The sequence below is a fragment of the Chiloscyllium punctatum genome, chromosome 33 (genome assembly GCF_047496795.1).
Source record: "Chiloscyllium punctatum isolate Juve2018m chromosome 33, sChiPun1.3, whole genome shotgun sequence".
NCBI lineage: Eukaryota > Metazoa > Chordata > Chondrichthyes > Orectolobiformes > Hemiscylliidae > Chiloscyllium > Chiloscyllium punctatum.
The window spans coordinates 30,666,595-30,694,266 of record NC_092771.1 but is presented as its reverse complement, the minus strand read 5'-3'; the positions used below and the strand labels follow the sequence as shown (position 1 = coordinate 30,694,266).

Here is a 27,672-nt window from a genome sequence, read left to right as displayed (position 1 = left end):
CCTCCTCAAAAAATTCAGTCAGGTTGGTGAGACATGACCCTCCCCGTACAAACCACTAGTCCATTTTCTTCCAACTGTGCATAAATCTGGTCCTTTAGTAGCTTTTCCAAGAGTTTTCCCACAGCAGACGTCAGGCTCACTGGCCTATAATTTCCTGGATAATCCCTGCTTTCTCTCTTTAAAAAGGGAACAACATTAGTTAATCTTCAGTCCTCTGGAACCTCGCCTAAGAGCACATGAGGATATCTGCCAATATCGCAGCTATTTCTTCCCTTGCCTCTCTCAGTAACTAGAGATAGATTGGATGTGGCCCTGGGGACTTGCCTACCTTAATGCAAGTTAGAATAACCAAAACTTCCTCCTTCAAGGGCGGCATGGTGGCTCAATAGTTAGCACTGCTGCCTCACAGCACCAGAGACCTGAGTTCGATTCCAACCTCAGGTGACTGTTGGCAATGTCAGTTAATCAGTAGGAATTTTCCATTCCACGTTTGATTTGAAACCATAAGACTTTGTCAGATTGGAAATCAATATTCAGGACAACTCCCTTCCAAGATTTTAACAACGTGGTACTGCCTTTACTGGGGGCCTCCCCCCGCTGTGGTACAAGACATATCCAGAGATAGTGATGACAGTGTCTGGGACATTGTCCTATTCACAGAATCGCATTACATTGTTAGACCATTGCTGGCTAGTCTACAAGATTTCTCAATTTTGGCAGCAGCTCCCAGATGTTACTAAGGAGGATCTCTATAGTAGGGTTCAGCATTGTCAGGTCCAGTGCCAAGTCAATTCCAAATGGTCTGTCTAGCTTTTCATTCCTTTTCATTTTTCTGTAGTTGTTTGTTACAACTAAATGGTTTGCTAGGCCATTTCAGACAGCTGTTATGAGTCAAACTGGTGTCAATTCCTCTTTCATGTAACCTAGTTAGAGACAGATTCCTCCTGGTTCTGGTTCCAGGATGCAAGATAACCAAGCAGAGTGAACAGCAGACGAATTTGGAATCAATTACCAAAACAACAGAAATGGTTTAAAAAGCAGTCAACCCATTTAAAAAGTTTGGAAATTTTGATTTCTCCCTTTGAGAAACCTATATGTTTTTCAACATGATATCAGCACAGAAAGCAAGTAACATTCTGTGATCACAGCAATGTAGATGCAGGGAAATTGAGTGTGCAATCATCTGGAGCTTCCCAAGCTAGCTAGCCTCACTTCATTTCTTGAGATTCACTTAATAACAGGATATCAGAGGCCCCTGTGGTTTGCAGAGTGAGTTTGAAGAGACAAAGAAATTAGATCATTGCCTGAGAGTAACACAGGTGGGAACCCTCAACATTTTAGTAGTAGCCAAACCATCAAATGCTATATCAAAGGCCAAGGACTGAGAAATAAGACCAGAATAGATAGATGCTTGACGACCAGTATAGACATGGCCGAAGGGCCTCTTTCCATGCCATATGTAATTAAATCATAAAATGGTTCATAAAGAATGGATTTAACTACTTGGTGTGCACAGCAAACTGTCACTGGGAATTCCCCTATTCTAATTTATTTAATAGAGCTGCCAAACTAAAATCATACATCAACACATTTAAACAGGCTATAGATTATGCTTTGAACTGCATTTTGATGCAACAGTGCAACAACTTAAACAATGGAAATTTAATAGAAGTAACTTTTTTATATAAGAAAGCCAGCTTCAGATTCTAATTTTTGTAGACAGGTTATTTTCTACAAGCAGGGTATGTGCACAAGAAAAATGTAATTGAACAGAACTAGCTTACTGTAAACCCAAGGATATTATTCAAATAGAGCAAGTTCATACCTGTTTAAGCCTTGGCAGTATCCCACATCTGGATTCCTCCAGGAAAATGCCAACAGGACATTTCGAAGTTTTTGTATTCCTTCAGAAGTTGGTGAGGCATAGTGCCTATTGTTTGGCAAAGTGCGCATAAGGTCCAGCTCAATCTGCTTCGAAGCAGGATTCTGTTTCTCTAGTGCTTTTTCCAGCAAAGAGTTAAAATACCCTGAATTATGTTTATCCCTGTATTTTCGGACATGGAGGTTGACACACCATTTCCAGACCTTTGACCTATGTTCATGTGGAACACCCCAGCGAATTAGGTTCTTCAGTTCTGGTGTGCGCACCATTTCTCGGTTCATAGTGCTAGCAAAGTAATTTGCCCACTTGACTCCCACAGATATCTCATGGCTATCAGTGAGTGACAGAGATTTTAAATCTAAAGCCCGAACTTTGGCAACCAACTTCTCCTCTTCATCATCTTCAGGGACAGTCTTGAAGCCATAAATGTCGTACTCACTGAAAGCAAAAAGACCAAATGCTTTACAATAAATGATTTTTTTTAAGCTACTTACAGTAAAAAAAACATGAAATTGTTGTTTAAAATCTAAAGCTTCAAATATTAAAGCTCTAATATTTGTTCATTCTTATTCCCTTGTGACCCAAGGTCTTTCTGCTTGCCATTTCCATATCAGCACAGAAAAGGACATTTTTGATATTATTTAAATTGCCGATCTTCCTTATGGAAATTGATCTAAAATATTCCATATTTTTACTACAAATTTCAAGGATTGATGCACAATAATCATACAAAAGGAGTTTCTGTCTGACATCTACTGTTCATTTTCAAGTGGTTTGAAACTTGGAAGACTTAATGGCTACGTGGAAGCTAACATAAATTTAACTATACGCAAACAATTGTCACCAAAGGATCTTTTCTCCGCTCTTAAAGATTCTTAGCAGATGCAGTCAACACATTTGTCAGGAGAAACCATGTATCTGTTCATTATTATGAACTTAATATCTGCTGACATTTGATCCCAAAAAGAAATATTCAATTCCACAGCATTAGCACTTGTTCTGTCCTATTGCAGTTATAAATCTAAAATTACTTAGACATTATTTTCTCAGCCCAGAAATACTTTGTCATTCTTACAAACTTGAAAATAACCGTGTGTTAATCAGATAAGGAATGTGCTGTGATGTCTACTTGTAGTATCTAATGATGGGCATTGCTTACCTTGGAAGTCACACAAGTCTACATCTGTATGGCTATAATAGAGAATCTATTGCAGCAATATGGAAAGAAATTCTGTAATCCACCTTCAGGGGACCAATCATGAATAAGACCATAAGATATAGGGGCAGAATTAGACCACTGAGCTCAAGTCTGCTTTTCATCATGGCTGATACATTTCTCAACCCCATTTTCCTGCCTTCTCACTGTTCGATCCCTTTACTAATCAAGAAACTGTCTCACAGACACTCAATGACTTGCCCTCCACAGCCTTCTGAGGGAATTAGTTCCACAGATTCGCCACCTTCTGGTTGAAGAAATTCCTCCACAGAGTTCTAAAGAGTTGTTCCTTCACTCTGATACTGTGTCCTCAGCTCAGTGGAGAGATTTTTTCCATATTCACTCTATCCAGGCCTTTCAGTATTCAATAAGTTTCACAGACTGAGAGAACTCAACCACTCCTTATATGACAAGCCTTTCATTCTCATGACAATTCTTGTGAACATCCTCTGGACTCCCTCCAAGGCCAGCACATCCTTCCTTAAATACAGGACCTAAAACTGCTCATTATATTCCAAATGTGGGCTGGCCATGCTAAATTGCCCGTAGTGTTAGGTGAAGGGGTAAATGTAGGGGAATGGGTCTGGGTGGGTTGAGCTTCGGCGGGTCGGTGTGGATTTGTTGGGCCGAAGGGCCTGTTTCCACACTAAGTAATCTAATCTTAAAAAAAATGACTACTTTTTGGTGGAGAAGTTTGGGGATTTGTGGGTTAAGGTTTATAAGCCATCAAGCACAAAACCTTAAAAGGATGAGGCCATAAACAAGGTTAGTGCAATACTGGATTTCACAGGAACTGGCCCAGAACATAAGCGGAGATGTAATAGTGAATCTATACAAATCTTTAGTAAGATCTGGAGAACCATGTGCTGCTTTGGGAATCAAATACTGAACAGAATATTAAGGCAGAGAGAATTTAACCCAGAAACAGAGGGTTGCTGGTACTTTGGAATATAAATAGACAGACAGTGTGGGGCTGTTTTCACTGGAGGGTTAGAAGAAGAAATTGTTTGATAAGGATTTTCAAAACTTTTTGGGTTGAATAGCTTGTGTTTGCATTGCTATCTACGACAATTCCTTGTAATAAGCGATTCAGTTTTAAGGTATCTTTTTCCTTGGTTTCTCCCGCGTGCTCGAGTCACCCTATGCCATGTATAAGAGTCTAACAAGGAGGTAATCTGTACTTTTAAAAAAAAATTATTTGTGGGACTTGGGTGTCGCTGGCTAGCCAGCATTGATAGCCCATCCCTATTTGCCCTTGAGAAGATGGTTGTGAGCTGCCTTCTTGAATCACTGCAGCCCATTTGCTGTGGGTTGACCCACAATGCTGGTGGGGAAGGAATTCCAGGATTTTGACCCAAGATTGTGCAGGAACGGCAGTATATTTCCAAATTAGGCTGGTGAGTGGCTTAGAGGGGAACTTGCAGGTGGTGGTGTTATCAAGTACCTGCTGCCCTTGTCCTTCTAGATGGAAGTGGCCTTAGGTTTGGAAGATGCTGTCTAAGGATCTTTGGTAAATTTCTGCAGTGTATCTTGTAGATAGTACATACTGCCGCTACTGAGTGCCAGTAGTGGAAGGATTGAATGTTTGTAATCCCAATTCAAGCGGGTTGTTGTGTCCTGACTGGTGTCAAGTTTCTTGAGTGTGGTTGGAGCTGCATCTATCCCAGGCAAGTGGGGAATATTCTATCACACTTCTGACTTGCGCTCTGTAGATGGTGGATAGACTTTGGAACATTAGGAGGGAAGTTACTCATTGCAGTATCCTTAGTCACTGATCTGGTCTTGTAGCCACTGTTTATGTGATGAGCCCAGTTGAGGTTCTGGTCAATGGCAACCCCAAGGATGTTGACAGTGGGGAATTCAGTGATGAAAATACCATTGAATGTCAAGAGGCAGTGTTATAGTGTCTCTTATTGATGATGGTCATTGTCTGGCATTTATCTGGTACGAATGTTACTTGCCACTTGTTGCCCAAGCCTGGATATTGTCCAGATCTTGTTGCAAGATGTCTGCTGCTCTGGGGTAGGGAAGGAGAAATCTGATAGAAGAGTCAGTAAATTATTCTTCCTTTGGCTTCCTTTCTCTTCCTGCAGAGAAGTCTTTCATCTTCAAGGTAAAAACAATGACTGCAGATGCTGGAAACCAGTTTCTGGATTAGTGGTGCTGGAAGAGCACAGCAGTTCAGGCAGCATCCAAGTAGCTTCGAAATCAACGTTTCGGGCAAAAGCCCTTTATCAGGAATAAAGGCAGTGAGCCTGAAGTGTGGAGGGATAAGCTAGAGGAGGGTGGGGGTGGGGAGGAAATGACCTGGGAGTTGCAGTGGGAGAGGGACTCCCTGAGCCTTCCACATCCAAAGTTTTACTTGCACATCCACTAATATCATTTATTGTATCCGTTGCTCCCGATGCGGTCTCCTCTACATTGGGGGAGACTGGGCGCCTCCTAGCAGAGCGCTTTAGGGAACATCTCCGGGACACCCGCACCAATCAACCACACCGCCCCATGGCCCAACATTTCAACTCCCCCTCCCACTCTGCCGAGGACATGGAGGTCCTGGGCCTCCTTCACCGCCGCTCCCTCACCACCAGACACCTGGAGGAAGAACGCCTCATCTTCCGCCTTGGAATACTTCAACCCCAGGGCATCAATGTGGACTTCAACAATTTCCTCATTTCCCCTTCCCCCACCTCACCCTAGTTCTAAACTTCCAGCTCAGCACTGTCTCCTTGACTTGTCCGGACTTGTCCTACCTGCCTATCTTCTTTTCCACCTATCTACTCCACCCTCTCCTCCCTGACCCATCACCTTCATCCCCTCCCCCACTCACCCATTGTACTCTATGCTACTTTCTCCCCACCCCCACCCTCCTCTAGCTTATCTCTCCACGCTTCAGGCTCACTGCCTTTATTCCTGATGAAGGGCTTTTGCCCGAAACGTCGATTTCGAAGCTATTTGGATGCTGCCTGAACTGCTGTGCTCTTCCAGCACCACTAATCCAGAATCTTTCATCTTCAGTCAGCAGAACCTTTAACATAAAACTATTTTATAAAACTAAATTATAGTGCAGTCATGGGATTACCTGACAGGATGCGGTTTGAGAGTAGTTTGTTCAGCATGTTCAGCACTATCCACCTTCAAAGCATCTTCCAGAAGTCTGGAAATTACTTCGTGTGTAGGGCCCTTTCCTCCAGAACAAATAGGATTCTTAACTTCCTGAAGGAGAACAAGGTACTTGCTCTCTACTTGGCACAGTCTAGCTTCCAGGCCAGAGTACTAGTGAAATAGAAAAAAAAAGTTACCATCAGAAGATAGCATTCTTATTTTAACACCAGAACCTTTAGCAACAATTTTCAGTTAGCCAAGGCATGCAATTAAACCTATATTATGCATATCAGGATGGGAGGGGAAATTCATCAGGCTTCCCATATCATTACCCACGCAAGGTAGAGAATTTCTCATTAAACCTGGACCAACACAGGCTGAAGACTCACCCTGACACATACACCTGCCTAAATCAAAATTCCAGCTAAATAAAAAAACTTGCATAAGATATCTGGCATTAATTGTTCTACTAGAGGGTTTTGTTTTGAAAGAAACTTACCTTGAACATCCTCCAAAATGGCTGTGGTACAGAATCAGGAGCACCCCAGTAGAACGACCAATTATGATTCCCTATCTCAAAACATTATGGTGTTGAAGGCGGAGCTATAGTCAAATATAACCTGATGCAAGTATACTTGTTATCTAGATGTTCCAATAATGAGTGCAGGGTTAGAGAGATGATGTCTGCTGTGGACATGTTGCACCAGCAGGCAAATTGCAAAGTATCAAGGCAATTTGGTAAGCTGGAGTTGATGTGAGCCACGATTAACCTCTTAAAGCACTTCATAATTATGGAAGTCAGAGCAACTGGGCCGTAATCACGGAGGCAATCTCATGATATTTCTTTAGCACCAGGGCGATGGTGGCCTTCTTGAAGCAGTTAGGAAAGGTTAAAGATATCAACAAATACTTCCACTGGGCTGGTTGCTTTCCATGGATTCACTCTCAAGAAAGCTGATCTTCTGTAGTGAAGACTGTGGGTATAGCTGCATCTGAGACTGTGACACTGGGATAGGTAGCATCATTTCACTAACCTTCTGCTCACAGAGAGTGTAGAATGCATTGAGCTTGTTAGGTAGGGATGTATTGTTCCCTGGGACTCTATTCTACTTCACTTTGATTAGCATTTGCTGCTCAGCTGATTGGTGTGCAGTCTTCTTGAACCATTGAAGTCCACATGAATAGTGTTATTAGGGAAAGAGTTCTAGGATTCTGACTCAATGACAGTGAAGAACAGTAATCTAGTACCAAATCAGGATAGTGCATAATTTTGAGCAATACTGTTCTCATGTGTCTCCTTGCCTTATTCTAGGTGGCAGAGGGTTTGAAAGGGGCTGTCAAAACAGCCTTAGTGAGTTGGAGCAACACTTGGCACTGTGCTCCACAGAACTGAGAAAGTCCCCAGTGCTTCAAAACTGAAATATTTTAGTCAATGATGAGTTCTGTATTTCTACAAACCAATTTCAATCACTCGAAACTGTACCTTTCATATTAACTCCAAAAACTGAAAGAGCTTGCGTATTTGAAGTGTGAACCACACAATCAATATTCATAAGATCATAAAACATAGCAGGAGAAATTAAGCCATTTGGCCCATTGAGTCTGCTCTGCCATTCAACCCCATTACCTTTGATCTCCTTGGCAATCTGTTTGTGGAACTGTCAGGATCTCATTTCAAGTTGAGTTAGTACTTTGGATTTCTCAAGTGATTTTCAGAAGGTGCGCACGGGCATCAGCCAAAGATGAAGACTGAAGCTTTGTGAAACATTCTTATTACTGCCCACAATGAGTTAACTGGGCACAGAACCATGAGCACAAAGGGAGAAGTTATAATCACAATTTTACAACTGTATTCCAAAATCAGGCACTTGGCCTGACAGCCAACTTATTACACGGTCTCAACAATATTAAATACAGTTGCGATTTGGAGATGGCGTTGGACTGGGGTGTAAAAAAATTAAAAGTCACATGACACCAGGTTATAGTCTAACAGGCTTAATTGGATGAAGGAGCAGCGCTCGGAAGGTAGCGCCTCCAATTAAATACAGTTACAGTTACAGAAAACCAAGCAATGGATTTAGCAGCATCAGACCAATGCAGTTACTTTATTCAACCAAATAGATGGTTTCATCAAGGTCAGGTTAAGACTGTCAGTGTGAAGGTAGTTATACTCGCAACTATACTCAAACCTGGAAAATAACATAAACCAGATTGAATGCAGTAATTTTGATTCAGAAGATGGAAAGCTTCCTGATTTAATTAGCTTTTCCTCTAATTTCCATCACAGCTTTAAGTTATAACATGACCGTAATTTTTTTTTCCCCATGGCTGTTACAAAGCATTATTTTTAATAAAAGGTAGCAGAAATGTAATAAAAAGGAAATATAATTTACTCTAAAGCATTTCCTAAGGGATTGATCAGAACAGATGCTTCCTACAATATCAAATGGGTAAACTTGCCCATTGTTCACGTACTGAAATTTGACAATGAAAGTCAAGAAATATAAAATTAGTGGAACATTTCCTTTTTTTGAATATCTCTGTATCAAGCATCAAACAAAAAAAATCTAAATTCCTAAATACTATTGATCTTCCTTCAAATCTGAACAATACAATCCCATCCAGAGTTCTGTGACAGCTGTGGTTCAGTAGATAGCACTCATGCTTTGGAATCTTAAATTTCTAGGTTCAAGCCCCACTCCAGGGTTACAGTACAAAAGCCAAAGCTTCCTGTGCAATGCAGAGGGTATTAAGCTGAATTTCTATTTTCCTGCACTGGTGGTTGTAAAAGTAACAATAGCAGCATTTCAAAGTGGAGCCGGGCAAATTCTTCAGTGTTCTGGCCAACATTTATCCCTACATTAACGTCATTGAAGAGGAGATTTATCCACTTTCACATTGTTGTTTATGGATATTTGAGCAGAAATTGACCGTCACATTTTTTTTACAACATTACAATTTCCATTACATCAGTGACTACACTTCAAAAGGTACATCATTGACTACGAAGTGCTTTGAAACATTGTGATCGTGAAAACTGCTTCAGAAACAGAAATCTTGCATTAACCTTTTTTGATTTCTATTACTTTCTTCTTCAGACAGAGAAAGTAACTTGCTTAACCATTTAAAATAGTGATGAAATCTCCTAGCTGTATTCTTTCTTTTGTACTGAGCAAACTGGCAACCTGTGCCTGATAATGTTCATGGCGCATGCAGTTCAAAGTGTTGCTAAATGGCAACATTAAATTCTGTCTGCAAAGAGGGGAGAGTTTATTGCAGGCTTTTAATAGGTCACTGAGGAAAGGTGCAGGGATCACTGAAAACAGTTCAAAAAAATTAGAGATTTGAGGTCATTCAAGAATATAAGACAAAAAGAGTTGATTCAGGAAGAAAAACTGAATTTACACCTATGTAGGAGATGGAGAGTCAAATCCCAACAATAGCTGAATATCTCTGTGCTGATAGAATTCAGTTAGACAATTAGGAGTTATTAGACAGCTGGGTGTTGCAGTCAGGACTTAGAAAGGTCCTGGAAGGACTCTCACAAAGACAGGTGCCATTAATAGATCTGGATTACTGATACTGGAGTTTGGAAAGCCCATAAGCAAAGTCTACATGACACAGCTGAACAAGATGAGAGTTCAGGGAAAAACAAGACAAGATAGCAGGTTTTGAGAAGACATGTAGCTCAGGTTAAGGTTCTGGATGTAAGTTTGCTCACTGAGCTGGAAGGTTCGTTTTCAGACGTTTCATCACCATACTAGGTAACATCATTGGTGAGCCTCTGGTGAAGTGCAGGTGTTCTATCCTCCTTTCTATTTACGTGTTTAGCTTTCCTTGGGTTCGTAATGTCATTTCCTGTGTTGATGATGTCATTTCCCATTCTTTTTCACAGAGTGGTAGACGGGGTCCAAATTAAAGTGTTTGACGACAAGAGTTCCGGTTGGATTGCCATGCTTCTAGATATTCTTGTGCATGTCTCTGTTTGGCTAGTCCTGGGATGGATGTGTTGTCTCAGCCAAAGTGGTATCCTTCCTCATCTGTATATAAGGATACCAGTGATAATGGGTCATGACTGGTTGATGTTCATATATACTGGTGGCTAGTTTTCTGCCTGTTTATTCAAATGTAGTATTTGTTACAGTTCTTGAAAGATATTTTGTAAATGACGTTAGTTTTGCTTGTTGTCTGTATAGGTCTTGTGTTCAGCAGCTGCTGTTCTAATGTATTGGTGGGTTGTGAGCTATCATGATGCCAAGAGTTCTTAGTCGTCTAGTTGTCATTTCCTAGATGCCTTTGATGTAGGGGAGAGTGGCTAGGGTTTCTGGGCATGTTTTGTCTGCTTGTTGCTAGGAAATCGGCAGACTGTGTTCATTAGGTGCCTGTTATTTTTGAATATGCTGTATAGGTGATTTTCCTCTGCTCTTCATAGTTCCTCTGTGCTGCAGTGTGCTTATTGAAATAATGAGGAGAAAGGTTAATCCTTGTAGAGGGAGGAAGAGAGCTTCTTCAAGGAAGGCATCCTCTTACAAGGATGCCTTCCTTGAAGAAGCTCTCTTCCTCCCTCTACAAGGATTAACCTTTCTCCTCGAAGATTTTAACCTACTGCGAATCCTCTTACAAGGATGCCTTCCTTGAAGAAGCTCCTTTCCTCCCTCTACAAGGTTTAACCTCGAACTCAGCACCGCCTTCCTAACCTGCAATCTTCTTCCTGACCTCTCCGCCCCCACCCCACTCCGGCCTATCACCCTCACCTTGACCTCCCTCCACCTATCGCATTCCCAACGCCCCTCCCCCCTACCTTTTATCTTAGCCTGCTGGACACACTTTCCTCATTCCTGAAGAAGGGCTGATGCCCGAAACGTCGATTCTCCTGTTCCTTGGATGCTGCCTGATCTGCTGCACTTTTCCAGCAACACATTTTCAGCTCATTGAAATAATGCTCTAATGCAGCTTCGTATGTGGACGTTTGGATGATTGCTTCTGTAGTTCAGTATTTGGTCTGTATAACCCTTAACAGACACTGAAAAAGCCATCCTAGTAAGTGGATTAAATTACAACTTCCGGGATGCGCACAAGATAGATATTAGCAGCATCAGAAACAACACTGAACAAACAAAGACAAAGACAAAGACAATGAACTCACAGAAGAAACTCAGCAAACCATCAAACAGTCACACTAACATTAAGCAGGAGAAAGGAAATACACTCCATACACAAAGGAAAGAACTAGAAAGACTCAGAAAAGAAACATGGTTATCCTCCCTGCAGGCAAAAGATGCTTAACAGTCATTTTAAACCGAACAGACTACATTAAGAAAGTGAACGCTTGCAAATACTGACACGTACCAACAGGTGGCAGTAGACCCGATCCCACAACAAGAGAACCGAATCACATCCTTCCTCAAAAAACTTGAGAAATCTGGAGAATTAAACAAGACAGACTTCCCAAAAAAAATGAAACCGGCTGGATCCAACACACCATGCTTCTACGGATTACCCAAAATTCACAACTCAAGAGCCCCCTCCGACCCATAGTCTACCTGGAACACCAACATATAAGCTAGCCAAGGAACTACACCAAAGACTGCAACACTTAGTAGAAGACTCAAAGATTCCAAGATAGGAGGAGGATGAAATAATGGTCTCCTTTGACAAAGCAGCCCTGTTCACATCCAACAACGTCACCCTAGCCAAAAAAAAACACTGGCTACGTTATTAGAAGAACCAAAGACACATACACCAAACACCAATCTCATCAGCAAGGACAACATTGTCAAGCTCGTGGACCTGTGCCTTAGCACCCACTTCACTTTCAATAACAAAACCTACAGACAAACCAACAGAACACCAATGGGGTCTGATATCAGGGTTCTCAGCAGAGGCAGTAATGCAGAGACTTGAACAAACAGCTTTGCCAACCATCCAACCCAAACTTTGGGTCCGTTACGTGGATAACACCTTTGTCATCAATAAATGAAACAAATTAGAGAAAACCTTGAGACCATCAATAATATCCTTACTGGTATAAAATTCACAAGAGGACGAAAACAACACATAGGGACCAAATACTGAACTACAGAAGCAATCATTCCAAAACCCACAAACAAAGATACATTAGAATATTATTTCAACGAGCCACCACACACTGCAGCACAGAGGAACTACGAACAGCAGAGAAAAATCACCTATACAGCATATTCAAAAAGAACAGATACCTTATGAATATAGTTTGCCAATTTCTCAGCAACAATCCCAAACAAGCAGATAAAACGTGTCCAGAAACCGTAGCCACTCTCCCCTCCATTGAAGGCATCTCAGAAATTACTGCCAGACTACTCAGACCTTTTGGCATCATGGTAGCTCACAAACCCACCAACACACTAAAACAGCAGCTAATGCACATAGGCAACAGGCAAAATAAACGTCATTTACTTTGCAGGATCCTAACAAACATTACATTGGGCAAACAGGCAGAAAACTAACCACCAGGATATATGAACGTCAACCAGCCACAAAAAGACATGACCCACTATCACTAGTATCCTCACATACAGTTGAGGAAGGACACCACTGTGACTTGGACAACACATCAACTCAGGACAAGCCAAACAGAGACGCATGAGAATTCCTAGAAGCATAGCATTCCAACTGGAACTCCATCAATAAACACATTGATTTGGACCCCATCTACCATACTCAAAAAAACAGGAAATGACATTGAAACAGGAAATGACATTACGAACCCAAGGAAATCTAAACATAAATAGAAAGGGAGATAGAACATCTGCCCTTCAGGGGAGGCTTTGACATTAAAGGTCAGGAACTTCAAAAACCTCGACAATGCACAGCACAACTCTAGCTTTTTGCTGACAGCTAGTCTTCACCAACCTAAATCTTAGCTTGTGGATGTACGCTTCACCAGAGGCTCACTGATGAGGTTAGCTAGTATGGTGAGGAAACATCCAAAAACGAACCTTCCAGTTTAATGAGCAAACGTACATCCACAAGGTAAGATTTAGGTTGGTGAAGACTGGCTGTCAGCAAAAAGCTAGAGTTGTGCCTGTGCACTGTCAAGGCTTTTGAAGTTCTTGACCTTTAATGTCAAAGCCTCCCCTGAAGCACCAACTAGAACAGGAGCAGTTGCTGATACAATCCATGACAGAGTGGCTCAGGATAGTTTCAAGGTCAGACCAAAAGTGAAGAATTGTTTTTACAATTTGTTTCACTTTTGTGCAAAAAGAATATGAACCAATTAGACCCAAAAGCAGTATTTCAAGAGTGATGCTGAAGGGAAAATTTCTCATCAGATGCACAAAATATTTACCACAGAGAGGACAACAGCACCAGGCTACTTGATGAATTTCTGTCAAATTACAACAGTTTTGAGTATTGAGGAATGCAAAGGTCACTCAATTAATGAAATTAATTATGTAAATAACGTGGACTATATATTGAACATATTCAAAAATAAGAAATTTCTCAATCGACTTTTTTTTAAAAAAAGCATAAACTATTATCAAACTAATTAGTGTAGGTCAGAACAGCAATGGTCTTGGCTTCCTAGGACTATTGATAAAGACATAAAAGATGAACACCAACTCATGGCCTTGTACCTCTTAACCAAACGTATGACTTGCCTTGCTCTTCAGAAGGCATACTGGACATTAGATTAGATTCCCTACAGTGTAGAAACAGGCTCTTCAGCCCAACAAGTCCACACCGACCCTCTGAAGAGTAACCCACCCAGTCCCATTTCCCTCTGGCTAATGCACCTAACACTATGGACAATTTAGCATGGCCAATTCACCTGACCTGCACATCTTTGGACCTGAGAGAGGAAACCCACGCAGACATGGGGAGAATGTGCAAACTCCACACAGTCGCCTGAGGCTGGAATCAAACTTGGGACCCTGGTTCTGTGAGGCAGCAGTGCTAACCACTGAGCCATCGTGCGACCATGAAACATTACGTCTGTCTCTCTCCCCAGATGCTACCAGATTCAGAGTTTCTCCTGCATAATGCTGGTCTCAGATTTCCAGCATCCATAGTATTTTGTTTTCATTGTTATAGTTGTCTTCATACAGGGGCTTCTATCATTGTGGCCGTGTATATACCTTTGAGCCAGGAGATACAGTCTGTCCTGAAGGATGTATCACAATACGACCAAATAAGTTGACGAGAATTACTACAACTTTCCTTCAATCCCATAAACATAAACTTTAGCCTGCTGCTTTGCATCACATGGGGTATTTGATGTGAATTGCATATGCATAAAGGAAATATCTCGAAAAAGGCCAGTGATGGGGCGAGATGAAGAAGTGCAATGCCAGAGGACTGGCAGCTAGGTAATGTAATTCCTGTATTTAAAGGGAGGCAGAATCTCTCCAGGGAATTATGGAGCAGTGAACTTAATGTCAATGGCAGGAACAGTAATGACAGTTTTACAAAAGGAGAGAATGGAAGATGATGATCTAGAAAAGACATTTATATAATTGTCAAGATTCTATAGATTTCAAAGGGAAATGCTTGTTTAACCAACCTTGAAGTAGTAACAGAGTAGACAATGGTAATGTAGTAGACAACATTTATCTGCACTTTCTAAAAACAAAAGTGACTCATTATGGAAAGGACTGACAAGGCAGGGTCTCTTTTCACTTGGGTGAATGTGACTTAGCAAAAGTCTTTCAAATTATCAAAGATTTTGATAGAACGGATACTGAAACAATGTTTTCACATGTGAAAAAGTGGATATCAAGAGTCTACCAATTCAAGATATAAGAGGTTCAATAGGGAATGGAGAAAAGGCTGCTTTAGCCAAAAAGAGTGGTGATAACCCACAGACAGAATCTGAAATGAACTGTATTTTAAGGAGAAGCCATACAAACATGAAGGAGAAGAGACAAAAGGGTTATGATTATAGATTTTTAAAAATGAAGCACCAACACCGGTAGGAACTGGTTAAACTGAACGGCCTGTTTCTGTGCTGCAAATCAGTATAATCTAAACTCAAGTCATAAATAAAAAGCCTCTTGTTTCTGAACAAATTCTTGCATAGAACTTTATAATAGATCAGTCAATTCCTAAAAGAAAAGGACTGATGACACAAACCAAGTATTGCACAAAACCACAAACTACACCGAAAAATGCAGGACAATTTATTTAAGGCAAGAAATAAATGTATCCAAGACAGATTTTGGTGATGACAAATTAGTTTTATTGTCAATTTGTTAAACCAGCAATTTAGTTATCAAATTGGTGCTCCCTAGGGCCTTCACACTCTCATTCCCTTACCAAAATTTGGCTTTTTACCTCTCCCTCTCTTCCTTTACAGTACTGATTAAAATCTACTCTAACCAAGCATTACTAATGTTTCTTTTAGTGAATCACTGTCAATTTTTGTCCAAACACATTTGTGTACCACCTTTGAACATTTTACTGAGAAAGGAGCTATATAAATTTATGGTGGAATTGATTGGTAATAATTGATGACGAACACGGAGGGTTCAGACCACTTCGGCAAGATGCTGAACACTGAGCAAATGTTTCTTCTTACACCCTCCCCACCTTCAATAAATGACTGGTTGACAGTATCTTCTGATTTGCATACCCATATAGCTATGGAAGGCTTCATTTTCTCAAACTCGGATTGCCAATTTACATTTCAATCGTCAAAGGAACACGTTCCTGGCTTTATAATGTAATTTACATCCACTGTGTATAATAAGTAGCAAATGAGTACAAAATGCAATGAGATACTTATAACCAATCATAGACCATAGAATAGTACAGCACAGTACAGGCCTTTCATCCCTCTATGTTGTGCCAACCTATCCTACTCTAAGATTAAAGTAGCCTACAATTCACTATCATCCATGTGCCTATCTAAGTGTCAATTAAACGTCCTTATTTGTCTGACTCCACTAACACTGCTGATAGTGTAAAGAACCTACCTCTGACATCTCTCTCAAACCTTCCTCCAATCACCTTAAAATTATGGCCCCTAGCGATAGCCATTTCTGCCCTGGGAAAAACTTTCTGGCTAAATACTCTATCTATGCTTCTCATCCTTCTTCATTCCAATGAGAAAAGCCCTAGCTCCCTCAATCTTTCTTCATAAGACATGTGTTCCAGTCCATGCAGCATCCTGGTAAATCTCCTCTGCACCCTCTCTAAAGCGTCTACATCCTTCCTATATTGAGGCAACTAGAACTTAGGAGAAAGTGATGCTGCCTGACTTGCTGTGCCTTTCCAGCAGCGCACTCTTAACTAGACCATTACACAATATTCCAAGTGTGGTGTAACCGGGGCTTTATAGAGCTGCAGCATAATCTTGCAGCTTTTAAACTCACTCCGCATGCTAATGAAAGCCAACACACCTTACACCTTCTTAACAACCCTATCAACTTGGGTGGTGACTTTGAGGGATCTGTGGACACGGACCCAAAAATCCCTCTGTTCCTGCCTTTAAACCTGTAATCTGCATTCAAATTCCACTTTCCAAAATGAATCACTTCAGGTTGAACACCATCTGCCACTTCTCAAACCAGCTCTGCATCCTGTCAATGTCCCGTTGTAACCTACGACGACCCTCCACACTATCACAACTCCACCAACCTATGTCATCAGCAAACTTACTAACCCAATCACCTTCCTCTTTCTCATCCAAGTCATTTATAAAAATCACAAAGAGCAGAGGTCCCAGAACAGACCCCAGCAGAACGTCACCGAGCTCCAGGCTGAATACTTCCCATCTTCTGTCTTCTATGGACCAGTCAATTCTGTATCCAGATTTCCCTGTATCCCATGCCTCCTTACTTTCTGAATGAGCCAACCATAGGGAACCTTATCAAAAGCCTTGTTAAAATCCATTCACATCACATCCAATGCTCTACTTTCAACAACGTGTGTTGTCACATCCTCAAAGAATTCAATAAGGCTTGTGAGGCATGACCTGCCCCTCAAAGCCATACTGACTATGTTTTTCCCAAAGAATAAATTCTGTCTCTCTGAATCCTCTCTAATACTTTGCCCACCACAGATGCAAGATTGATTGGTCTGTAATTCCCAGGGTTATCCCTATTCCCTTTCTTGAATAAGGAAATAACATTTGCCACCCTCCAATCATCTGCTACTACACCAGTGGACAGTGAGGACAAAGAACATCGCCAAAGGCATAGCAATCTCTTTCCTCGCTTCCTATAGTAATCTTGGATATATCCCGTCTGGCCAAGGGGACTTATCCTCTTATTTTTCAGAATTTCCAGCACATCCTGGAACACCAACCTGCTCGATCACATCAGCCTGTTTCACGCTGTCCTCACAAAATGACACGGACCCTCTCACGAGTGAATACTGAAGCAATGTATTCATTAAGGACCTCCCCTACCTCCTGACTCTAGGCATAAGTTCCCTCCACTATCCCTGATTGGCCCTACTCTCACTCTGACAATCCTCTTGTTCCTCACATAAGTGTAGAATGCCTTGGGGCTTTCCTTAATCCTACCCAAGGCTTTTACAATCCCCTTTGCCGCCCTACATTAATTCTTCAGTTCCTTCCTGGCTACCTTGTAACCCTGAGCCCCGTCTGATCCTTGCTTCCTCAGCCTAAGTAAGCTTCCTGCTTCCTCTTGATTAGATGTTCCACATCTCTTATTATCCAAGGTTTCTTCACTCTACCATCCCTTCCTTGCCTCAGTGGGATAAATCTATCCAGCAGTCACAGCAAGTGTTCCCTCTGCATATCTGTCGTAATTTCCGAGAATGTGTTCCCAATTTATGCTCCACAGTTCCTGTCTAATAGCATTGTAATTCCCTCTCCCCCAATTAAATACTTTCCTATACCATCTGCTCAAGAGAGAAAGTTGGTGAACAATTTTTAAAAGTAGTGAATAATTAAATTTTAAGCCTGATTTGAAAACATTACCAAACAAGTAAAGAAACAGTCACAGACCTCAGCTAAGTCAGAAATCACATACATCTCAAAAGTTGCAAAATTCAAAATAGCGAGAGAAAATATTCAAAATTCCCTTTTTTTGGCAATTCTCAAGATTCTCTCTAAAAACCTTAAGTTATACCACATAGAACTTTCCGCTTGAATCATGCACATTACCACAAATACAGAAGAAGGAAAAAGTGAAATTCTTATGACCAGAGACTGCTGATGGCAGAGATACTGTAACTTAGACACATAGTTGGATTAAGCTGGTTTGCTGGACATCCCCTAAACACCACTTGCTGCCTTGCATTTTTGACAAGGATTTAGAATACATATGATTTAGAATACATAAAACACAAATTGTTCCACATGATATTGGCTTTCCCTTGTGATCTTTGAGTTTGTACCTGTATATTTTTTATTAAATTGAGCAACCTGAAGGAAATGCTGAATGTCAGGGGCTAAAAAGCATTAAAGAAACAACTGGTGGTAAATCAAGTGTTAGTGATACCAAGGTACCATCGTGAAGACTCAAGGAGCAAGTGATAACTGAGGGGAAATCAGCAACTTAAATGGGAAAATAATAAATTTGGAGCAATGTCTTTGTTTCATTCCAACAACTTGGATGAGAGGAAGAGAAAAATATTTGTAATGCTAATGGAAAGAAAGCAAAATATTTAAATGGTGAGATGTTGGAGGCTATCCATTGGGGAAGATTCTTCTTTTACACTTCACGATCAGTTCTATTTAACTTATTCTATTTTAAGCATCGACTAGTTTGCATATTTGTCACAGCAGGCAATGGTTAAATAATCAAGTTGGCAGTGAGATTTAGTGTTCTTGTTTTGGAGACTAAGTGTAGAGTTATGGCAGCGCAGGCAGTGGAATGTTCCTCTTGCAGGATGTTTGTGGTAGGGGTGACCACCGATTCTCCTGCCGACTTCATCTGCAGGAAGTGCAGCCAGCTCCAGCTCCTCACAGACCGCGTTAGGGAACTGGAGCTGGAGTTGGATGACCTGAGGATTATTCGAGGCTGAGAGAGTGATAGAAGCTACAGGGACATAGTTACGCCAGAGAACAGAGGTAGCTGGGTAACAGTTAGAGATGGGAAGGGGAGAAAGCAGGCAGTGCAGGGATCCCCTGTGGTCATTCCCCTCAACAATGAGTATACCGCTTTGGATACTGTTTGGGTGGGGGGGGGGGGAAGAACAGCCTAGCAGGGGTAAGCTGCAGTGACCGGGTCTCTGGCACAAGGTCCTGCTCTGAGGCCCAGAAGGGAAAGGGAGAAAGAGGTGGAGAGCGCTAGTTAAAAGGAGACTCTATAGTTAGAGGGACAGACAAGCAGTTCTGTGGACATGGGCGAGACTCTCGGATGGTTTGTTGCCACCTGGGTGCCAGGGTCTGAGACATCTCAGACCGTATCGTCAGAATCCTTAAGGGAGAGGGTGTTCAGCCAGAAGTCGTGGTGCACATTGGCACCGACATAGGTAGGAAGAGGGGTGGGGAGGTCATTCAGGAGCTCAGGGAGTTAGGCTGGAAGCTAAAAGCTAGGACGGACAGAGTCGTCATCGCTGGGTTGTTGCCGGTGCCATGTGACAGTGAGGCAAGGAATAGGGAGAGTGTGCAGTTGAACACGTGGTTGCAAGGATGGTGTAGGAGGGAGGGCTTCAGGTATGTGGACAATTGGACTGCATTCTGGGGAAGGTGGGACCTGTACAAGCAGGATGGGTTGCACCTGAACCAGTAGGGCACCAATATCCTGGGAGGTAGGTTTGCTAGCATTCTTCGGAGATGATTAACCTAATTTGGCAGGGAGATGGGATCCGGACTTGTAGTCCAGCAAGTAGGTTAGCTGTTTTTCAGGATGTCCAAGACTGTAGGGAGGCTGTGGAGAAGGTAGCACTGACAGGGAATACTTGAAGACACAGAGATAGGTTCAAGTGTGTATACTTCAACGCAAGGAGTATCAGAAATAAGGTGGGTGAACTTAAGGTGTGGATCGGTACCTGGGACTACGATGATGTGGCCATCACGGAAACGTGGATAGAAGAGGGACAGGAATGGTTGTTGGAGGTTCCTGGTTACAGATGTTTCAGTAAGAATTGGGGGGATGGGGGGGGGGGGGGGTGGGGGGTGGAAGATGGTAAAAAAGGAGGGGGGGTGGCATTGCTAATTAGAAATGGTATAACGGCTGCAGAAAGGCAGTTCGAGGGGGATCTGCCTTTGGAGGTAGTATGGGCTGAAGTCAGAAATTGGAAAGGAGCAGTCACCTTGTTGGGTGTTTACTATAGGCCCCCAATAGCAGCAAAGATGTGGAGAAACAGATTGGGAAACAGGTTTTGGAAAGATACAGAAGCCACAGGGGTGATTTGAACTTCCCAAATATTGATTGGAAGCTCTTCAGATCAAGTAGATTGGACGGGGCGGTGTTTGTGCAGTGTGTCCAGGAAGCTTTTCTAACTCGGTATGTAGATTGTCCGACCAGAGGGGAGGCCATATTGGATTTGGTACTTGGTAACGAACCGGGACAAGTGATGGGCTTGTTAGTGGGTGAGCATTTTGGTTATGGTGACCACAATTCTGTGACTTTCACCTTGGTTATGGAGAGAGATAGGCACGTGCAACAGGGCAGGTTTTACAATTGGGGGAAGGGTAAATACGATGCTGCAAGACAGGATCTGAGGAGCATAAATTGGCTGTCAGGGAAGGATGTCGTTGAAATCTGGAACTTTTTCAAAGAACAGATACGACGTGTCCTTGATATGTATGTACCTGTCAGACAGAAAAGAGATGGTCGTGTGAAGGAACCTTGGTTGACGAGGGAGGTTGAATGTCTTATAAGGAGGAAGAAGGAGGCTTACATAAAGTTGAGGAAACAAGGTTCAGACAGAGCATTGGAGGGATACAGGATAGCCAAGAGGGAGCTGAAGAAAGGGATTAGGAGAGTTAAGAGAGGGCATGAAGAATCTTTGGCAGGTAGGATCAATGATAACCCCAAGGCATTTTACGTGTATGTGAGAAACATGAGAATGTCGAGAACGAGAGTTGGTCCGATCAAGGACAGTAGTGGGAGACTGTGTATTGAGTCGCAAGAGATAGGAGAGGTCTTCAGTATTTACAAATGACAGGGACCGTATTGTTGAAGAGGAGAGTAGAGTATGAAACGGACTGGTAAGCTAGAGGAGATACTTGTTAGGAAGGAAGGATGTGTTGGACATTTTGAAAAACTTGAGGATAGACAAGTCCCTGGGCCTGACGGGATATATCCTAGGATTATGTGGGAAGCAGAGAGGAAATTGCAGAACCATTGGCAATGTTCTTTTCGTCTTCACTGTCAACAGGGGTGGTACCAGGGGACTGGAGAGTGGCGAATGTTGTGCCCCTGTTCAAAAAAGGGAATAGGGATAACCCCAGGAATTATAGGCCAGTTAGTCTTACTTCGGTGGTAGGCAAAGTAATGGGAAGGGTACGGAGGGATAGGATTTATGAGTATCTGGAAAGACACTGCTTGATTAGGGACAGCCAGCACGGATTTGTGAGGGGTAGGTCTTGCCTTACAAGTCTTATTGAATTCTTTGAGGAGGTGGTGACCAAGCATGTGGATGAGGGTAGAGCAGTGGATGTAGTGTACATGGATTTTAGTAAGGCATTTGATAAGGTTCCCCATGGTAGGCTTATGCGGAAAGTCAAGAGGCATGGGATAGTGGGAAGTTTGGCCAGTTGGATAGAGAACTGGCTAACCGGTCGAAGTCAGAGAGTGGTGGTAGATGGTAAATATTCAGCCTGGAGCCCAGTTACAAGTGGAGTTCTGCCGGGATCAGTTCTGGGTCCTCTGCTGTTTGTAATTTTTATTAATGACTTGGAAGAGGGAGTCAAAGGGTGAGTCAGTAAATTTGCAGATGATACGAAGATTGGTGGAGTTGCGGATAGTGAGGAGGGCTGTTGTCGGCTGCAAAGGGACTTAGATATGATGCAGAGCTGGGCTGAGGAGTGGCAGATGGAGTTCAACCCTGCCAAGTGTGAGGTTGTCCATTTTGGAAGGACAAATAAGAATGCGGAATACAGGGTTCACGGTCGGGTTCTTAGTAAGGTGGAGGAGCAGAGGGATCTTAGGGTCTATGTTCATAGATCTTTGAAAGTTGCCACTCAGGTGGATAGAGCTTGTAAGGAGGCCTATGGTGTATTAGCGTTCATTAGTAGAGGGATTGAATTCAAAAGTCGTGAGGTGAGGTTGCAGCTGTATAGGACCTTGGTAAGGCCACATATGGAGTACTGTGTGCAGTTCTGGTCACCTCATTTTAGGAAAGATGTGGAAGCTTTGAAGAGAGTACAGAGGAGATTTACCAGGATGTTGCCTGGAATGGAGAATAGGTCGTATGAGGATAGATTAAGTGTGCTAGGCCTTTTCTCATTGGAACAGCGAAGGATGAGGGGTGACTAGATAGAGGTTTATAAGATGATCAGGGGAATAGATAGAGTAGACAGTCAGAGACTTTTTCCCCGGGTACAGAGTGTTACAAGGGGACATAAATTTAAGGTGAAGGGTGGAAGGTATAGGGGGGGGGATGTCAGGGGTAGGTTCTTTACCCAGAGAGTGGTGGGGGCATGGAATGCGCTGCCTGTGGAAGTGGCAGAGTCAGAATCATTGGTGACCTTTAAGCGGCAATTGGATAAGTACATGGATGGGTGCTTAAGCTAGGACAAATGTTCGGCACAACATCGTGGGCCGAAAGGCCTGTTCTATGCTGTATTGTTCTATGTTCTATGTCTATGTTCTATTTACAGTACGAATGCAAATTCGTGAGAATTAGCATTTAATACTAAGAAATAAACTACTTATCTTAAAGCCAACGGTTCAAAGAGTTAATCCTTATTTTACACTAATCCAGATGCAAATATAACAGTTAAAATACCTTTGCTTCTAGAGCTTTCTCCCTCATTTCAGCATTCCGCTTAAGCGCAGATAGTTCCAGAATCTCCTTGTTAAGGAATTTGTTCTGTGTCTTATAACCTTGAAGACTGTCCTAGAGAGAGAAATAAGAATAATGGATACTTTGAAAATATGACATTCCATTGTTATGGTTCTGTTTGCCGAGCTGGGAATTCGTGTTGCAGACGTTTCGTCCCCTGTCTAGGTGACATCCTCAGTGCTTGGGAGCCTCCTGTGAAGCGCTTCTGTGATCTTTCCTCGTGCATTTGTAGTGGTTTGAATCTGCCGCTTCCAGTTGTCAGTTCCAGCTGTCCATTGCAGTAGTCGGTATATTGGGTCCAGGTCGATGTGCTTATTGATTGAATCTGTGGATGATTGCCATGCCTCTAGGAATTCCCTGGCTGTTCTGTTTGGCTTGTCCTATAATAGTAGTGTTGTCCCAGTCGAACTTATGTTGCTTGTCATCTGCGTGCGGCTACTAAGGATAGCTGGTCGTGTCGTTTCGTGGCTAGTTGGTGTTCATGGATGCGGATCATTAGCTGTCTTCCTGTTTGTCCGATGTAGTGTTTTGTGCAGTCCTTGCATGGGATTTTGTACACTACATTGGTTTTGCTCATGCTGGGTATTGGGTCCTTCGTTCTGGTGAGTTGTTGTCTGAGAGTGGCTGTTGGTTTGTGTGCTGTTAGGAGTCCTAGTGGTCACAGTAGTCTGGCTGTCAGTTCTGAAATGCTCTTGATGTATGGTAACGTGGCTAGTCCTTTGGGTATACCAATATACCAACCACTGCAGTGGACAGCTGGAACTGACAACTGGAAGCGGCAGATTCAAACCACTACAAATGCCGGAGAAAAGATCACAGAAGCGCTTCACAGGAGGCTCCCAAACACTGAGGATGTCACCTAGACAGGGGACGAAACGTCTGCAACATAAATTCCCAGCTCAGCGAACAGAACCACAACAACGAGCACCCAAGCTACAAATCTTCTCACAAACTTTGAATGACATTCCATTATTGGCAAATTGAAAAACAAATAATAGAAAATACATGTGTACATTGGAGAAGCAGAGGGGAGGGAGGGAGAAAAACAGAGAGAAAACAAAATAACGCACAGGTCACATCATCTATGTTTTCTAACCAAGGATCAATAAGACTGATTTCTCACATGCTTATGAGCAGAATAAAATTAAATATCTGTGCCTCTGTAGTGTTCCAGCTTTCTTCTAAACCAGGTAAAAGTAAAGTTGCAATAGTCCCAGAGGACCACAGAGACACAGGCAACTGGAAGGGAGTTAAACCTGAGGGTTGCCACGCCTCAGGTGAGGGGCAATTGTGAAGGTGGAATCATCATGGTAACCTTAGCCAGCGCAGGAACTGCGCCTGCACTGCTGACATCAGTTTGTGTTGCAGATCATTGTTCAGTTAATGGAGTTAACCGACCAATAGCAAATGATATACTTGTCAGAACAAAAACACACACTAGTCTGAATTTCTCCCAACACTCATACATGTATACCAAATGGGTGAAAGCAAATCAAAAAAAAGGAGGTGTATTGGGAGTCAGTTTGTATTTGATAACCTATACAAGACTGTCACAGAACCAAATCTGCAATGTTTAAACAACCAATTGCATAACTGGAATCAAACCCAGTAGACAAAAACAATGCATGGATTTTAGAGCGCTTCAATAAAGGCAGCACACTGCAGATTTGTAACAAAAAAGGTCAAAAACTGTAGTAAATAATAAACTGATTCCAAAAAAAGTAAATGGAGGTAGGTAGTAATTCAGACTGCTGAAGATGGTAGTGGTGCCCAACAGTGCCTATAGAAACCACTGCTATTCACTGTTCACATAATTTATGAGCTCAATCAAATATAACTTCATAACCACAGATGTCATCAAATCGGGGAATACAGTTAATGCTGAAGAAAGCAGTAACCGAGTAAAAGACTTTTAGGTTGAGAGTTTAATCGGAAAATGAAATAAAGTGTGAGATGGAAGAATGAGGATATTCTATAGAATATAGCTATAGCTAGACAAGAAAGAAATAGGACCGAGAGTAGGCCAAGGCTAAGGCCATTCCTCCGCACCTTCCCAGCCCCCCAAAAGAAATACTTGTCTAGCTTCTCTTCAATGTGTCTCTGTTCATTGCTTCAGTCACTCAAAGTGGTAGCAAGTTCCACATTCTTATCTGGATTAAAGCATTTCTCAAATTTACTATTAAATTTATTTGCCAACTATGCTTATAACCTAAAAATCTTGCACTTTGTTACTGCCTTCTTCAGCATTCAGCACATTCCCCAATTTGATGACATCTGCAGATTATGAAATTATATTTGATTGTTGAGCTCATAAATTATGTGCACAGTGAATAACAGTGGCACCACTTTCATCTTCAGTAGTCTGAATTACCACCTTCCTCCATTTACTTTATTGGAATCAGTTCACTATCTATGACACTATCTATGATGTGTTGCAGGTTGAGATAATCAGACAGAAGAGCGGAGTTGATGAGGAGCAGAATCTCCTGCATAGACAGATTAGGGAAAGGCAGGTCTGCACTGCTGTAAATTCAAGGTGAAGTTTTCTTGTTTTTCAAGACATTAACAGGGTGAGTAGGATACTCAAGTTTTTGAGAGATATCTGCTTTATTTGTAGCCACAAGTGACAACTTTATAAATAAGGTCCAGACATCAGAATGGCATTTGATACCTTTAGAGTATCCAACTCTTGCAGTTCCTTATACACAGAGGGTGCTACAGCAGATCCTGAGAAGACACAGGGGGGCGGGTGACTGTTCTCACATTCATTGAGCTGCCGTGATAATTTCATAATCACTTCATCTTTGGCTTGAATGGTTTCTTGGAACATGTTAAGCTGGTCATTGAGCCCAGTCATTTTATCTTGTACAGCTTTTAATTCTTGCTCCAAGTGGTCTTTCTGTTGGTTAATGTGATCCAGTTGATTATTGAGAGCCTTTATCTGGTGGTCTTTCTGCTGCAAAAGCTGAGACATTCCTTCATCCACTGAAGTACCAATGTTGAACAAGTATTTTTCCTGCTGGGAATGTTTCAATGTTTGCTGTAACAGTCGCACCAACTCCTTTAAAAATAATCAAATGTTAGACAGTAAATAGACCCTAATCCAACAGGCTTATGTAATTAATAAACTGACAATTATTAACTACTCTTTTGTAATCAATCATTAATAGATCAGAGATCAGTATCAATATACCACATGCAATAATTTGTATTTATTTATTTATTTATTTATTTACCACCTTTATCCAAGTGCAAGATGCTTCAAAGACCAAAATGTTGGTCAAAGGTTTTAAGGCAAGTCTTAAAAGAAGAAAGGAGGACAGAGGGGTTTAGCAAGGGAATTTCAGATCAAGAGGCTCAGGCAGAAGACACGGTCACCAACAGTGGAACAGCTGAAATCAGGGAAACTCAACAGGTCAGAATTGGAGCAGCACGGACATCCAAAGTTGGAGGGCCAGGTGAGATTGCAAAAATAATTTTGCAATGTTTTGTATGATTTCCAGTTCATATTGGTGCAAACTGGGAGCAAGACCAGGAGTCAGTTGGGATAGTCAAGTCTCAAGTTAACAAAGGTTAGAATTCAAGCAGCAGATGATGCCAGAGTCAGGTACTAAGACTGAGACAGAAACATATTTGCATCTGAAATCAATATTTAACAAAGAGAAGCTAGACAAGAAAGAAATAGGACCAGGCATGGCAGATGGAACAGCTTTACGTTCGGAGGTTCTCCCCTGGGTACAAATTAATACAAAGTGTGAACAGTCTGGTTCAATGACAAACAATTGGCAAAGGAGGCACTGAATCAGCAGGTAAAGAATAAAGTTTGTGGCAAAGACAAAACATCATGGCTTCAGTTTATTCACTGTTCAGTTGAAGATCTTTCTGCATATCCAATATCATTTGGCAGATGAGCAGATGGCAATGTAAAGACAATAGAGGGATGGAAGGACATGGTCATGAGCAGAATCAAGGGGCTGAATGGCCGACTCATGATCCTATGCTCCTACCATTTGTTAAAATCATGGCTGATCTGACCATAATCTCAAATCCACAATCTCGCCTACCACCAAAACCTCGGAACCCCTTGTTAGTCAAGAATCCACCCACCTCTTCCTTAAAAATACTCAACTGGATAAACTTTATCGTTTATGAGGGAAGTAAGGTTCACAGACTCAACCATCAGAAATATGTCCCCTTCATTTCTGCCTTAAAGCAAAGACCTCATTTTTAAACTGTGACCTTGTTCTGCCCTTTATTACATGGGAATGCATCCTTTCAGCAGCCACCTTATCAAGTCCCCTTAGCATTACGCTGATGCCAAAATGACATGGGTTATTATACTGATGCCTCCCTGTCTACAAACTAAACATATTCTAACAGACTGCCCCGATGTGACAACTGAATATCTTGGACTGTTTTCAAAAATAACCTGTAAAGTATATAGCATTCCAACCAGATAGGTATCTTGCAGAAAAACGTTTTTGGAATCTTTCAATTCTTTCGTATGATATAAAATGATAGCATATTTCATATTTGCATTAGAAATCAATATTTAACAAATATT

At 41.9% G+C, this 27,672-nt stretch overlaps 1 protein-coding gene across 4 annotated transcripts in view; it reads right to left on the bottom strand.

The window, feature by feature from the left end:
• Nucleotides 1–27,672, bottom strand: part of tbc1d2b (TBC1 domain family, member 2B) — a 168,255-nt gene that overhangs the window by 23,751 nt on the left and 116,832 nt on the right. For all 4 annotated transcript variants that reach the window (XM_072553298.1, XM_072553299.1, XM_072553301.1 and 1 more), the window contains 4 exons: nucleotides 25,780–26,169; nucleotides 23,052–23,162; nucleotides 6,178–6,371; nucleotides 1,826–2,320 (listed from right to left, as the gene is read on the bottom strand). In XM_072553298.1, coding sequence (XP_072409399.1) covers nucleotides 1,826–2,320; nucleotides 6,178–6,371; nucleotides 23,052–23,162; nucleotides 25,780–26,169 — 1,190 coding nt within the window. The remainder of the gene's footprint in view (nucleotides 1–1,825; nucleotides 2,321–6,177; nucleotides 6,372–23,051; nucleotides 23,163–25,779; nucleotides 26,170–27,672) is intronic.